The sequence below is a fragment of the Arachis duranensis genome, chromosome 9 (genome assembly GCF_000817695.3).
Source record: "Arachis duranensis cultivar V14167 chromosome 9, aradu.V14167.gnm2.J7QH, whole genome shotgun sequence".
Lineage (NCBI taxonomy): Eukaryota > Viridiplantae > Streptophyta > Magnoliopsida > Fabales > Fabaceae > Arachis > Arachis duranensis.
Window position 1 is genome coordinate 88,368,290 of NC_029780.3, and position 15,066 is coordinate 88,383,355.

The window sequence follows — 15,066 nt, forward strand, 5'->3', positions numbered from 1 at the left end:
ATCTTTCCTGTGGCTACGCTGATCTTCTTCATCGGAATCAGATTTAGAGCCTTTAATTAGTGGGTCGAAAGGAGAAAAGGTAGTGAGAGTCGTCGACCTTGATAGCGGTTTTGTCGTTGGTGACTGGCCATTAGATCTCGTTGGCAACGCGGGCATAAACGTATTAAAACATCAAGGAAATACCTGGTTAAGTTTCCCCTTTGTGATTTCAACTTTCCTCAGGATGCTCACGTCACCATGTATGAGACTACTACCACTAGAGCCACTGATTCTCCCTCTATGGCTTTTCGAAGAAAATGAACTTCCTTTACTTGGCATTATCGGAACTAAACCTAGATGTTTTGATTCCTGCAGATGAAGAACTGGGGTTTTGTGAGGAGCTTCAATGATGAAGAACGAGAAAAGAGAAGTATTAATACAACGCCATTTTTTTGAAAACAAGTTCAGGGACTGTTTTCTTCTCCTCCTCGCACACGTGGACACTTAATGGCCACGTATGTGAGTTAACATGCCGATTCGGTAATCTCCGTTGGTAAGTCACACCGGAAAATAGATTGGGGACTGATATGTCTAATGGAGAAAAATAATGGGGATTGATTTATGTATTAATTTTCTTTGGGGACTAAAATGAAAAATATAGGTAGACAATGAGTTTAGTGAACAATGCAGTTACGTATACGGTAATCTTCCTTCTCCACTTGTGATTTCTGTAATTTCTATAGGGGTGTAGTGTGCTTTTTATTTTATTGGGCCAATTTTAAAGCCCATTGTTCACATTATTTACAAAAGTTATCGTTTACCTAGCAAAATCGAACTAAAATATCTACTTTTAAAATTCTTAAGGATTGATTTTGGTAATTTACTCAAAAATATATATTATGCAAAAGAAATGATTAAATTATAATCCTATATAATTTAGGATTTATCGCACATGATAAAATTACCAATATTAAAAAGTTTCAATTTTTTTAATAAATACAAATAAATGTATTAGAAACTTAAATTATTTGTATTTCTAAAAATAGTTCTTACTTTATAATTTTAATGTGTGCCCTTAGATACAAGATAGCAAAATCTTATAATTTATTATCTTTTAATTATAATATTATATTATAATTTTATAATATAATATTATGTATATTATATTACATTAAATTATAAATGTGTTTATTATTTTTACTATTTAAATTTTTATTATTATAATTTATATATTATTTAATTATTATTATCGATTCAAACGGTTCGATCAGTGACTCACTAGTATTAATCCCATTTAAACCTATTTATTTAGATTAATTTAAAACAAATTGAAATTTTAAAAATAAACTCAACAAAACATTAAGATTAGATCCTATCCCACCAAATACACCAATTGTATGCTAAGTATGATAATGTCATTTTGTTAGAAAGAAAAAGACAAAATCCCGGAACCCGCCCGTTGCTTACGCTATACTGGTCGTTTCGCAAGGCGCACGCAAATAACAATCATAAAACCCTAACCATTCTATTTACCCAAACATGGACTCTGGATTCCCATTGACACACTAGAAGTCGCACAGAATCGAATTCGCAACACACATAGCATATAATGGCTCACGGCGGCTACAACAAGCGGCGCGTGAGGGTCAACCCCGCAAGTCGCCGGTCCAACTCCTCGTCCACCGCCTCCACGTCCGCCCCTAAGGCTCTCAAGCCTAAACCGCCGGTTTCACTCAAAAACCAGATTAGGTCGGCGGAGCGTATGCTGCGGAAGCAGAACCTGCCGGCGGAGGTGAGGGAGGCGCAGCAGCAGAAGCTCGACGCGCTCAAGAAGCAGCAGGAGATCCACACGCGCCTCGCCGCCGAGCGCAAGATCTTCCTCCGCGATAGGAAGATCAAGTTCTTCGAGCGCAGGAAGATCGAGAGGCGCATCAGGCGCCTCGAGAAGCTTCAGCGCGCCGCTTCCCACCAGATACAAGCATCTGAGGCTTCCGAACAGCTTTCCAAGCTTAAGAAAGATCTTCAATACGTTATGGTGTGTTCTCTGCTGTTTTCTTTTTCTAATTTTTGTGATTAGGTTTATTTTGATGCATCGTTGGGTTTTCTCAAAATGCAAAGTGTGCGGTTAGCTTTCATGAGTAGCTGAATGATGTTGTTGCATTGTGTTGTTCATTCATATCAATTAAGAGTAGCTGAGGAATAGTTTTGTTAGTTCTTTCTTTTTGTTCCATTAATTTTTGTTTACTTTACTTTGTCACTGGCTTTCGTAAGTTTGATCTTTTTGAAAAAATGAGACGTGTTGTATATATTTTGATTCCTAGGTGGATGATGATGTTGTTGCTTTGTGTTGTTTGTTTATTGAGAATAAATTATGAGTAAGTAATGACGGAGGGGTTTGTTATGGTTTAATTTTTTGGAACTGCAGTACTTTCCAAAGACTGAGAAGTATGTTCCTTTGTTTACCGGAGGTGATGATTCGGAGATAGTTGACAGGAGGAACGGGCTGCGGAAGCAGATTGAGGACAGATTGATTGCGGCCGCAGCAAGTGGCAAGGACTTAGAAGGTTTGATTTATGCTTGAGATGTGTCTCATAACTATTATCAATGCTTACGTGTTGAGATAGTAAAATGCAAGTGCACAAGTAGTCGAATTGAAGTTGGAACATGGACTTGTAGCACTAAATTTGCATGTGTTGCATTATTTGGTATCTCTACGATTCATCTTCTTTTGGTTTCTGTAACAGAGACTGGCAGTGAGGATGATGGCCTTTTGGATCTGAGTGAAGATGATTTTTTCCTCGCTGGGAGTTCTAGTGATGAAGCAGATGCAGATGATGAATGGACAGACAAAAGTACAAGGTGGGTAGAGATGTTTTACAACTTAAGCAGTTATTATATTATGAAAATTCATATACGCGCAGCAAGGTAAACGATGTTAAGAAGAGCAACTGGAGTATACCTGTTCGTGATGCTAGTGTGGTCAAATTGAAGCCACATTTTTTAATTATAATTTATAATTCTATTGGGATTCATCTGTTAATATACGAAAGTAGAAAATTTAGATAAGCTTTGTTCTTTGGAGCCCTGTTTTCTAATTTAAATTTTAATCTACACATGCCAACTGTTTCTCTGGTAAATTCTGCATCATGAAATTTCCAAGTTATTGCAGAGAGCAGGCTTCTAGTGCATCTGGCAAAGCAGTGTCTGGTGGCATGTCCAGTGATGAAAAAAATCAGGTATGCAGTATGAGCAGTAATTGCTTTTCTCCTTATTTTTTATTCAATAGTATCAAATAATTGCGGCATTGAAATTAGTCTATATTTAAAATATCGTTTGCCCATTCTTTCAGAGACAGATTTCTGCTAGAGCTTTAATGCCCCCTCCTCGCCCCTCAAACAAGAAGCTGTCAAGGTTTGGGTCAACTTCAGGCCAAAATTCGTCTAGACTAAGACCTGATATTTCCACATCCAGCAACACTTCAAATAGCAAAAGCAGCTCAGACTTTAGATCAAGGGGACCTTCAAGCACAGGCCATGGTAGTAGTCTAAGCTCCAACTCTGATGCGCACAAACCTCGTAGAAAGAGGAGGCCTAAGAAGAAAAAGAAGCAGGTTCATTCGTTTTCCCATCATTTTAATTCTAATCATCATTGTGCAAATTATATTTTAAGATACCTTGGTGATGTTGTCAGGAATCGGTAGAGTCACCTTTTCAGGCACTGGTGTTTCATTTTGGTGACATTTCATTGTATATATTTGTTCCAACTTCCCGTCTTCCCTGTATGTAACTAAAATGTATTATTCTCCTTCTGTTAGGCATGAAGGTCAAATTAAGGAGTACTGCTACAAGCAATTGAAATTAGCTTCTTCGCATTCATTCAAGATTCCTAGGGTTATGTTTTCCCTAGATGGGTCAAGTCACGTTCATCTGTGGTGTGGAGCAGCCGCGGAATCCTGTCACTGGTTAATATTATATGATAATCATATATTCACATATTGTGCTGACCTTGTTAGGTTAGATCAGGAATTCGTTATTGTAGATTAACTTTTGACAGTGATTTACAAAGTCACAATGTGTCTTACTGTATATTTTGTTCAATGCTGATTTCTTTGTTCGGGATAGCGTCCTGCACTCCTGCTCTCCAGCGAGTTTTGGCGCCTGAACTTTTAAATTACAACCACATTTGGGCATTGACGAATCGCAAGTATGAACTGGGATGACATGATTAATATCTATCTATACCTGTTATAATGCAATGCCATTTTGTAACTGTTAGTATTTTCTTCCCCAAGAAAGAAATTCCAGAAATAATTTCAAAATGATTATAATGAATAATTTAACTCTATCTTCATATTATGATGATAGTTTACATGCAATCTTTAGCTACTAAAATACGATTAGTTTCATGCTTTTGTATAATATAAAAAATATATATTTATATTTAAAAATGTGGCTTGAATGATATGAAATGTTAGGCAAAAAGCTAGAATAATCAAACTTCATAAGAAATAGCGAATGTTTTTGGTAGAATGTTTGCTACATTAGACTAATGTTCTATTTTATACAGTACATCATTATATCTGAATTATATCATCCTTATTTTATAAACGTTTTTCTCTAAGCTTGCTAAATCTGTATTTGAAGATAAAAGTCAATGGGAGTAAATAGATTAAAGTATAGGTGAAAGAGTTTGGGAGAGATAAAAATACAAACTAGGATTTGATAATAATAAAATACAGTTTGGATATTGTCTTCGATCGACAAAATTATCATAAAAGATTCGTAAATAGCAATCCCTTACTAATGAAATGACATTTTTGTCTACCAAAAACAATTTAGGGCATATTTTAATATTTTCAAAATTTTAATGGATATTATTGTCTATCTAAACTCTTTCATATATATTTTTGTTTGTTTAGTCAAGTAAATGGAGATGTCTAATCTATTGGGTAGCGTTTGTTCTGAGGTACTGGGACAGAGACCGAGAGACTGAAATTCAATATCATGTTTGTTAGTTCAAAAACTGGTACTAAAATTTCTGTCTCCATCTCCAAAATTTTAGTATTCAGTACCTCCAAAAAGTAGGGATATAGGGGACTAAAATTTTTAGAGATAAAGACTGAAATTTTAATAACATTTTATACCTAAAATACTCTCATTTCAATTAATTAATTCCAATTTTATACTTTGTGCAAATTAAATTAGAGTTTCATTATTGTTTCAATTTCTGTCTCTCATTTTACACCAAACAGAATACTGAAATTTATTTCAATCTCTGTCTCTCAGTTTTAGTCTTTCTGTCTCTGTCTCTCTACCAAATGCGACCTTGAGGTGGGCACAAGATTCGACGGTCCCAAAATGTTTGGACTATTAAATGGTCTCATAACAAAATATATATTTTAAGTTTTTTAATAACTGTTAAATAGTCTTTATTTAATTTTACTAATCAATTAGAATTTTATCTTTGATTTGTTAGATCTGTATAAGTTTGTGAAATCGTGTTAGTTAGAAAATCAATCAATTGAATACACAAAACAATCGATTGAATTTTGCAAGGCATGTGAGTTTTTTCTTATTCAATCGATTGTTTGTTTAACCTAATCGATTGAAGTCATCAAAGCAATATCAGTTTTCACAATTTAATTGATTGGTTGTGTTACCTTGTCAAAACATGGCTCGGTGCATAAGACGCCTTGGGTTTGTTGAATGATTTGGGTTCAATCTTTGGCTTTCTAATTCTGCCTACGGGAGTGAAAGGTGATTTTTTTCTATAGCCTCGTAATAGTCTTACCCTAAGAAAAAAAATAGGCCAATAAACACTTATTATCTTGTTAAGAATATACTAATAAAAAATATTATGATGTATGAATTTTACTGTACATGCCTACACCTTTGATGCGTTTTTCTTTCTCGTTGCAGCTCTTACAGTTGGGGATACTAGTATGTCCATATTGATTTCGATGTTGAACGCATCATCGGGAGTGAAAGACCTCTTGTACAGCTCAATAAGATCATCTTTATCATCCGATATAGCATTGTGGATATCAATATCCGAACCCTTAGCCTTCAATCTGTTTGGGAATGGACATGTCTTTTGTGAAGAAAGGTTGGTTGAAATTTCGAAATCATTGTTCAGAATTAGTTGTGTCATCATCGTCTCAATGCGGTTTATATATTTAAGTATTTTATCAATTTTTTGTCTCAAGTCATGTTTGCAACTCTCAGCAAAAATTTTAGGTAAAATAACTCCATAAATGTAAAAATACAAAAAGATAATGCTCTTAATTTTGTCGTAAAAATACAAAAAGAGTGATGGTTGTTCTAACGAGATTGTCAATGAAAAATGACAAAAATTTCTCTAACCACAACTAATAGCGAAAAAAAGATAGGAATTAAATATGAAAGAGCATGAAAACAACCCTATTGATGTTGTATAATATGAATGGGACGAGAAGAACCTTTAAGAATGTTGATCATGTGTTAGTTATTTTCATGGGATTGATATATAAAACAAATTGATTGGTAACACAACCAATGATTAAATTGTGAAAATTCATATTGCTTTAATGACTTCAATCGGTTGGATAGCACGAACAATTGATTGAATTTTGGAAAACCCAGAAATTTAATCGATTGTTTGGTACATCCAATTGATTAATTTTCTAACAAACATGATTTCACAAACCTATATGGATGTAATGGATTAAGGATAAAATTTTAATTGATTAAGATTACCAAAATATTTATTACGATTAATAGAAGATTTAATTCGTTATTTTTTTTATTATTAATAAACATGATAGATAAATAATAAAATAATAATTTATAAAATAAAAGATAATTTTATAATTAAATAATATATAAAGAATTAATTTATAATTAAAATTAAATAAGGACTATTCAGCAGTTATTAAAAAAAATTAAAAAAACATGTTTTGTTATGAGACCATTTAATGGTCCAAACGTTGTGGGACAATTGAATCCAGTGCCATTGACGTGTCTAATGGATCTTCTCAATTTTTTTCTCTCGATTATTTTATCAAGTGTTATATTTTATCATTCAATATTTTCTCTCATATATTTTTATATGTTTTTCTCTTGGACTCACTTAAAAAAAAGTGTATAATTACACTTGAAAAAAATATAAAAAATTAAAAAAATTCATTTTTTTAGATAGAATTGAAGGAATAGACACGATATTCAATCAGGGTATCTTATTGGTAAAATAAAAAAGAGGCTTTTTTATATAAATAAATAATAAAAGTATATTATTTATCAAAATACGTACGGATAGAAATCGTTCCAGAAATAAGCACGCCCAACTCAGGGAGGATGATCGCGAAGTGAAAATCCACTCCAAAACGTGTCCGACTGCTACGAAATGGACCTGACACCTGCAGCTCCCATCTCATTTTTGGCATCCACGAAATGGGGGGCACCTAGTTGCCGGTGCCTGCGAAATGACCATAACAGGGGAGGGGATAAATTTCATATTACCATAATTAATTCATTCGATAATTATCTAAATAATAATTTGAACATTGAAGTGTATATTTTGCAATTAAATTAGAGTGGTGTCATGTGCTTCTATGTTGTTTACATGTGTCATATTTATTTTGAAGGTTTATTTGTGTTCATTGTAAAACTTTGGTTAGTCGAAAATTCTATGTAGTGTGTTTTGGTAGTGGAAAGATATAGTTTTAAGTTGGTGTTTACGAGCAACAAACATTGTCTTCAGCACCAAAGAGGATCCTTCGTGGAAAAAAAAATCAATGGTAGCTTGACCATTTCAACCTTGTTGATTCCTGCTATGGCTATTTCGTAGGCACCGGCAACTAGGTGCCCTCTATTTTGTAGACGTCGAAAATGATATGGGAGCTGCAGGTGTCAGGCCCATTTTGTGGCCGCCGGACACGATTTAGAGTGGATCTCCACTTCGTGGTCGTTCTCTCTGAGTTGGGTCTGCGTATTTCTGGAACGATTTTTGTCTGTGCGTATTTTGATAAATAATGTATTTTTATTATTTATTTATATAAAAAACCCTAAAAAAGATGTAATCTTTTGGATTCTTTTGGATTTTTCATCATAATTTCATTAACACTAAATGCAAAAAAAACTAAATCTGACTCAACATAAGATGTGAGACTTATGTTTATAACCATTTATGTAAAAAGAAAAAGTAAAAAATTCTTCTTTTAATTTGAAAAATTAACAATAGTGGCTAATGGTGCAAGTGATACTAAGTGTTGCATGCTGAACTTCAAATTAACAATAGTGGCTAATGGTGCAAGTGATACTAAGTGTTGCATGCTGAACTTTGAAGAAAACTAAAAACATTATAGAACATAAGCTTTGACCAGAGTTAAAATATGATAGAAATGATTCTTATCAAGGTGGAAATTGATAAGAGATAATATTATATACACGTGTATGGTATAAGAAAAGAAAAAAATGAATTTTGCCTTTTACTTAGTAAAAAATGTAATATCTCAGTTTTTTAATTATATTTATTATTTAATAATTAATTACTTAAAAGTCATAATAATTTGAATATTAACTTCATAATAAAATATTAGAAGATAATGCACTTGAAAAATTAATATATTTAATTTAAAATTTAAAAAATACAAAAATACTAGTTTTAGTGAATTCCTAACCGACAATAGAAAACCTTTTAAGATATAGTCATAACTAGTTCCATACTTGTTGAATTTGAAAAACTTTGGCTATATTAAAAAAAAATAAGAAAACTAGCTTTATTCTTTGAGTTCATTGCAAAATTAAATTCAAATTCAATTAGGTAGATAAATCTGTTATAGATTCATAGTAGAAAATTGTGCTATAACCAACAAGCCTAACATACTCACAGTATTTCATGAATATCTCAAGTTATTGTTATTTGATTAACTTTGTTCAATGTCCCTTTTAAAGCTAACTCCATTTTATATAAATTTGTATCTAATAGTTATTTCCTAATTCCAAACGTAATAAACTTTATGGGGCTTGAAAAGTGACGATTTAGATTGATGACTTTAGCAAAACACAAGTTAGATTCTCCTAACACAATCTGCATATGCCAAATATCTATTTGAGTCATTCCTTTTTCATTCTATTTTCCTTTTCTATATAAAAATACTAGTTAACCTATCTTTTCTATCTTCTATTATCTCTACAAATTATCATTCATATACATTTTTTACTTCATTATAAGAAAACCCTTTTATCATTTTCTTAATCTCATTCTAAATCCTTTGCCAAACTAGTCACAAATTTTCATTCATATATTGTTTCAGAATGTATCCTCTCTGAACTATGCTAACTGTAGAGACCTGAAATAGGAAGATTTTCTTTCTATAATAAAGCCAACACAGACTCAGAGATTTGAATAAGATTCATATCTTTCGCAACCTCAATATTTATATTGAGTCCATCGAGTAAGATGCTTTAGTCATCATAACTAATTATTTGTTTTTTTCTCCTGTTGTTTTTATTAATAGTTTATGATCAATCGATTTTTAACCAAATCCTAATTACTTTGAATCTTAATCTCATGCATGAACTTAAAGGACTGAAATCTATCCCTTAGTAAAAGATATCTACATCAAAACACACACAGTCTAACTATAGAACAAGTCTCTCTTTGCTAATGAATCATGCCTATTTATCTTGGAATATATAGGATTTCTATAAATTTCACTAGAGGTAGGATTTTATACTACTTTTTTAATGTGTCATATCTTAAATTTTTTTTATATAGATGTTACCATTGCATGTCATGATATGATGTCTCTTTATTACACACACATTAAGAATTATAATAATCATGTTATGTACATTAAAGAATTGAGGGAATGATCCTCTGGTAAGGGAACATAACCCCCAAAAACAAAATAATCGAGGTGATCCTTTGATAAAGGAAGGTATCGACAAGCTTTTGGGTTAAGAACATTTAGTAAGGTAAGGAAACTCCCATCAATTTTATACATAGTTTGAACTCAATACCCTCAAAAGTCAAAGTAATGATAAAAGAATGCTTAAGAAAAGTTAAGGTCAATTTTATGCATCACATAAGAGTTTATATCAACGAGAGATTATTTTTCTTTTCATATACAGAGAAGTTAGAAGAATGTCAAGAGAAAATTAAGTCAAGGTTTATGTGCTTACATTCTGTATATTTTAATGTTGTAGGCATTCAGTCATGAGTCACATGTGTCATAATATAAATAAAAAACATCTAAAAGTCACACCACTTCGACTAACAAAGACTTTTGAAAATAATAACTGAACATCATTGTGTTATCACTATTTTTATTTTAAAATAGTGGCTAGGAATGGATACGGCAACACCATATAGATAAACTACTGAAAAACGCTTTTTTGATTCCAGAAAAAGATTTTACACTTTATTGTGATGACAAACATTTGTTTAATTGGTTGATTGAAGAATTATGGTTTGATTGATTTTGCTTTAAAGTTTCAGATTTGACATTGATGTTAATGCTGATTTGATTTGGGAAGAATCAACTATCAAGAGCAAAATATGAAGAGAATATAAAGGAGATTATTACTACAAAATAGAAAAGGAAACAAGAATGAAAATTATGAGAGATAATAGAAACAACTAGTGTGAATAATAAAGCACTAATTTGATAATTTTTGGAAATAATCAATTATCAAGAGCAAGATATAAAGAAAATATAGAAAGATGAAGAATGGTTTGCTGCAACGATCAGCAAAACTAAGATTTTGCTATAAGAAGAATTAGGATTCAAGGAAATCAAAGAGAAAATTCAGAAATCAAACACAGCACGTTGAGTGTCGTTCTTCTTGACTTTGATCTTAATTTGATATATTCAGTTTTTGTTTGAATCTTTCTAATATACAAAAAAGACTTATAATTCTGTGAGAGATTATTTAAAAAAGCCTAAGAATGAAAAGTCATAAACTAGGAAGAAAAGTCCACATAGTTTTAGATTAAGTTGGTCTTGGATCTTTGTTTCATCTTGGAATTTTTGTTTTGTCTTGGCGTAAAACCGGTTTGGTTCATTTTTGTCTTGGTTTTGGTCTTGGTCTTGGTCTTGGCATTGGTGATTGTGATCTCGAAATTGATATAGTGAAATTTTGTCATTATTGTGGTGGAGACTAGATGTAGACATTATTTCACTTTGAGGTTGAACCAAGATACATGCAGGTGTCATTCTCTCTACTCTTTCCTCTTTTATCTTCTGCTGTTTCAAGAGACTAAAACAGAAAAATTTCCTACTTGCTAAGTTTTGCATTTATATTTGAAAAGAGTGTCTTGATTCAAACCCCCTTTCTCAATACATATAAAACCTTCATTCTTGTTTCTCACCCTCTTCCCCTACTATCTTCAAGAACAACGCGGTGTGAAGTAATACACTACTCAATTGAGCTGAAAAGACCAGTATATTATAAGATGATTATGTGTGGGACATCAAGGACATTGTTGAGTTAAGAAATTAATTAATAGAATTGATGATGACAAACATTTGATTAGTGGGCTAATCACCCAATTAGTTTTGATTATTTTTGATAAGTGATGCAGGCTAAAAACAAGTGTTGCAGCAGCCCAACATCAAACAAAAGATATCAGCTAATGGGCTGAATGGTAAGTGAAAAATAAAGACAAGACCAAGTCATTCATCTCAAGCAAAATTCATCAAAGAAGCAAAGCAAGGCACCAACGGGCTGAAGTAGAGAAGAACCCGATCCAAGCCCAAAATTGATTTTCAATTTCCCACCATCTTGCCTTACCAGAAGCAACGTTCCTCTCCTCTCTGTGAAGAAGTTCCTCTACTTGGATAATGCTTTCTTTCAAAGAGGCATTCGGCTAATACTGAAGAACTTCATCTGAGGTTTGCGAATCTGGTTTTACACATAGCAAAGAGGCTGCTGATGAAATCAATCTCCTTCATGTCTTACTGATTGTAATGTACTTTTTTAAGTTTATCTTTTTGTAATTTCTTGAGAGAAAAGGCATTGTGAGAAAGCTTAAGAAAAAGTCATGAGTTGAAAAAGTCTGAAAGAAACACTTGAGAGAAAAGTCTAGAGTTATTTTCTGATTTCTTTAGGTTAGTTAAGTGTCTTGTATCTTGTACCTGTTTTGGTATCCCTTTTTTAGTTGGGTCAGCACTAAGAGGAATAGTTAGGTATTAGCATAGCCAATGTCAAGTTAGGTTAGAACTTGAGTGTGAAAGGATTAGGTCAATCCTGTGAAATTGGTGTATGTAATACTGTTAACTATAGTGAAATTCTTCCATAATTGTGGAGGAGATTGGATGTAGGTTGCATAGCACAAGGCAACCGAACCAGGATACATGCTGGTGTTAGCTTTTCTCTTCTCTGCTAAGTTCTGTTTTCTGATATTCATGAGACAAAAATAAATTGTCTCATAAATTTCTGCTGCTGAGTTCAAACAGAATCAGAATTGTAATTTTGTTTAAAAAGGGTCATAACAGCAACTTAAAAGAAAGGCATAGATTCAACCCCCCTTCTCTAAGCCTACCACAACCTTCAATAGATACAGAATGTTAAGCACTTGCTCTAATTCATATTAAGGATGGAGAATAGGCGATTGTTTTAGTTATAGTTATGCAAAGTGAGAGAATTAGAATTCTCCATGTGTCTTGTTTTATCTTTATTGAGTGACTATAATTGTGGCTATGATGTTTGTTTTTCTTTATTTATATGATTATTTGATATGAGTAAAGTTTGTTATTATTTTTGTCTTTATAGTCTAGTACACCCATTTTTCGTATTAGTATCACTATTTTTAAACAACTTTAGAAATAAAACTACTTATTCATCATTTTTTATAAATTATTTTATGTAAATATTTTATTTAAAAAGTTTCGTAAAATTTGAGTATCAATAGCCAATATAAATCATATAAGGCTTAAGTCTAGTTTGAAAATAATAGGGTGTAATATTTTTGGTATGAGAAATAATTTAATCCAGTAGGCCACATTCTATGCTTACAAGAGTAATTCATTATCATTTACTTATAATTAATGTCATACATTGAAATCTCTTCTATGTGATGAAATAAGATTAGAAATGTTTGATCATTTAGTAGTGTTTGCCAAAGGTTATTGTGCTCCTAAATATTTTATTTAAAGCTTATTACCGTAATGGTTTAGTTAAATATCCATGTGTCGATGTCAAAATATAGATCACCTAAAAATACCCTACTCATACTGAAAGATGTAGCCAAACGCACATAAGACATTTTCAAAATCTTTTAAAAAATAGGAATATTGTTCACATGCTCATATAGAATAATGGGCAGCAAGTTATAATAGAAATAATTCTGAAACTAGGAGACCTAAGAAACTCCTAATTTGTATCATAAACAAATAAGATTAAGTTGGCTAATTGCTCTTAAGTGAATGCATATAATTGATTTAGTGATATGTGACTAATTATGCCTTTTCACGTGATTTATATGATTTGTATGTTTGAATTTGATGTGCTAGAAAGTTGCTTGCTGATTGATGATCTTTATTGCTTGTTAGAGATTAGGCTGTAAACTCGAATTCTCATTTAGGGTAATATAGAAACAGTATGTTACATAGCCAATTTCTCAATCAATATACCACCATTTTCAAGTGGGGTAAGATTTGGGTGAAAACTTGATAAGTTTAGTTTGTTGTCTCCAAAGTCTAAGACTATCAAAGATATTTAGAGAGATTTATAATTTTTAGAAGTAAGATTATCTAAAAGCTTTTAAAATAGGATAATTTCAAAATAGTGCAGCTAGTTTCTGAACCAAATAACCTATCCAACAAAATTTAGATCAGTATAGGACCAAATCATCTATTTTATCCATATAAAAGTTAATACATATGTTTTTTTATAACTAAAGAATGATATCCCATCTAAGGTCCTATTATCATATTAGCTTTTTCTTCAAGTTGTAATTTTTATATATTTTTTAATTTTTTCTATTATCTCTCTTCATCTAATAACTTCCTCTAGTATCATCTCTTAACTAATAATAAATTTAATATAATTATTAAGCTATTTAAAAAATTTATTATTTAATTATCATTAACTTTATTTATTCTCATTAATTCTATTTATTAATTCCAACCATCTTTCAGCAACCAGTTTCAGGTCGTGCTGGCCTAACTGGATAGGCTGCCCCTTTGAATTGAGCTACCATTAGGCTCCTGGAAGGCATATGTCCACAAGAATCTGCTCCAGCCTCTGATCATGGTTGACCCTCTTAGTATAGGACTCATTATCATTCCCGGTGTGTGGTAGGCGGAGTGTCTCTCTGACACTCTATAAACTAAAATCAAGGACTCGCACCCGGACCATGGTGCACCAGTTCTTGGAGCTGGAGTTTACGCCATTCACATGCTTGTATGTGACCAAAATATTGGCATAAAACTCTTGGACAATGAGTTGGCTCACCTCAGTGACTGGGTTACATAATGTGCTCTAGCCCCTCCTCTGAATCTCAACCTGTATCTCCGGGTATTCGACCGGTTTAAGATCAAACCGAACCTTCGGAATCACCCTCTTTCACCCAGTGATCTCATAGAAGTGGTTCTCATGGACCTTGGAACTAAATCGGTGTGAGTCATAGGGATCAAGCATTGGGGTCTTTTCCTTTCTCTTTCTAGAAAAAGACTCTCCAGTCTTGGGTGCCATGGATGATACTAAGTGAAAAGAAGAAAAAGCGGTGTGGTCACACCAATCTTAGAAAGTTGCTTGTCCCTGAGCAAAGAAAAAAAGAATGAAAAGAAAAAGGGCAAAATATGGTGGTAATGAGTGGAGAGGGAAAGTAACAATAATAATATAGGAGAATAAAAGAAAATAATACGAATAGAAAAAGAAAAAAAAAGAGGGAGTAAGGAATTGGAAGGGTAATGGAAAGAAAAGAAGGAGGGTAGTGAATGTGGTTAATGGGTGAAAAGGGAGGGGGTGAAAAGTGGTATTTATAGAGGGGGGAGAAAGGTTGAGCTAGTAAGGGAATAGAGGGAAAAAGATTTGAATGGAATTAGTGGGAAATGGTGGTGGTAAGTGGATAATAGAAAATAGAGAGGGAATTAATGGAAAG

At 32.5% G+C, this 15,066-nt stretch overlaps 1 protein-coding gene across 1 annotated transcript; it reads left to right on the forward strand.

Moving 5' to 3' along the window:
* The first annotated feature begins 1,430 nt into the window (after nucleotides 1–1,430).
* On the forward strand, nucleotides 1,431–4,247 carry LOC107466143 (rRNA-processing protein EFG1). Its single transcript, XM_016085128.3, has 6 exons — nucleotides 1,431–2,014; nucleotides 2,405–2,543; nucleotides 2,724–2,838; nucleotides 3,149–3,215; nucleotides 3,329–3,589; nucleotides 3,794–4,247. Exons 1-6 carry the CDS (start codon nucleotides 1,589–1,591, stop codon nucleotides 3,797–3,799), a joined length of 1,014 nt encoding a protein of 337 aa, XP_015940614.1. The 5' UTR covers nucleotides 1,431–1,588; the 3' UTR covers nucleotides 3,800–4,247.
* Nucleotides 4,248–15,066: the final 10,819 nt, after the last annotated feature.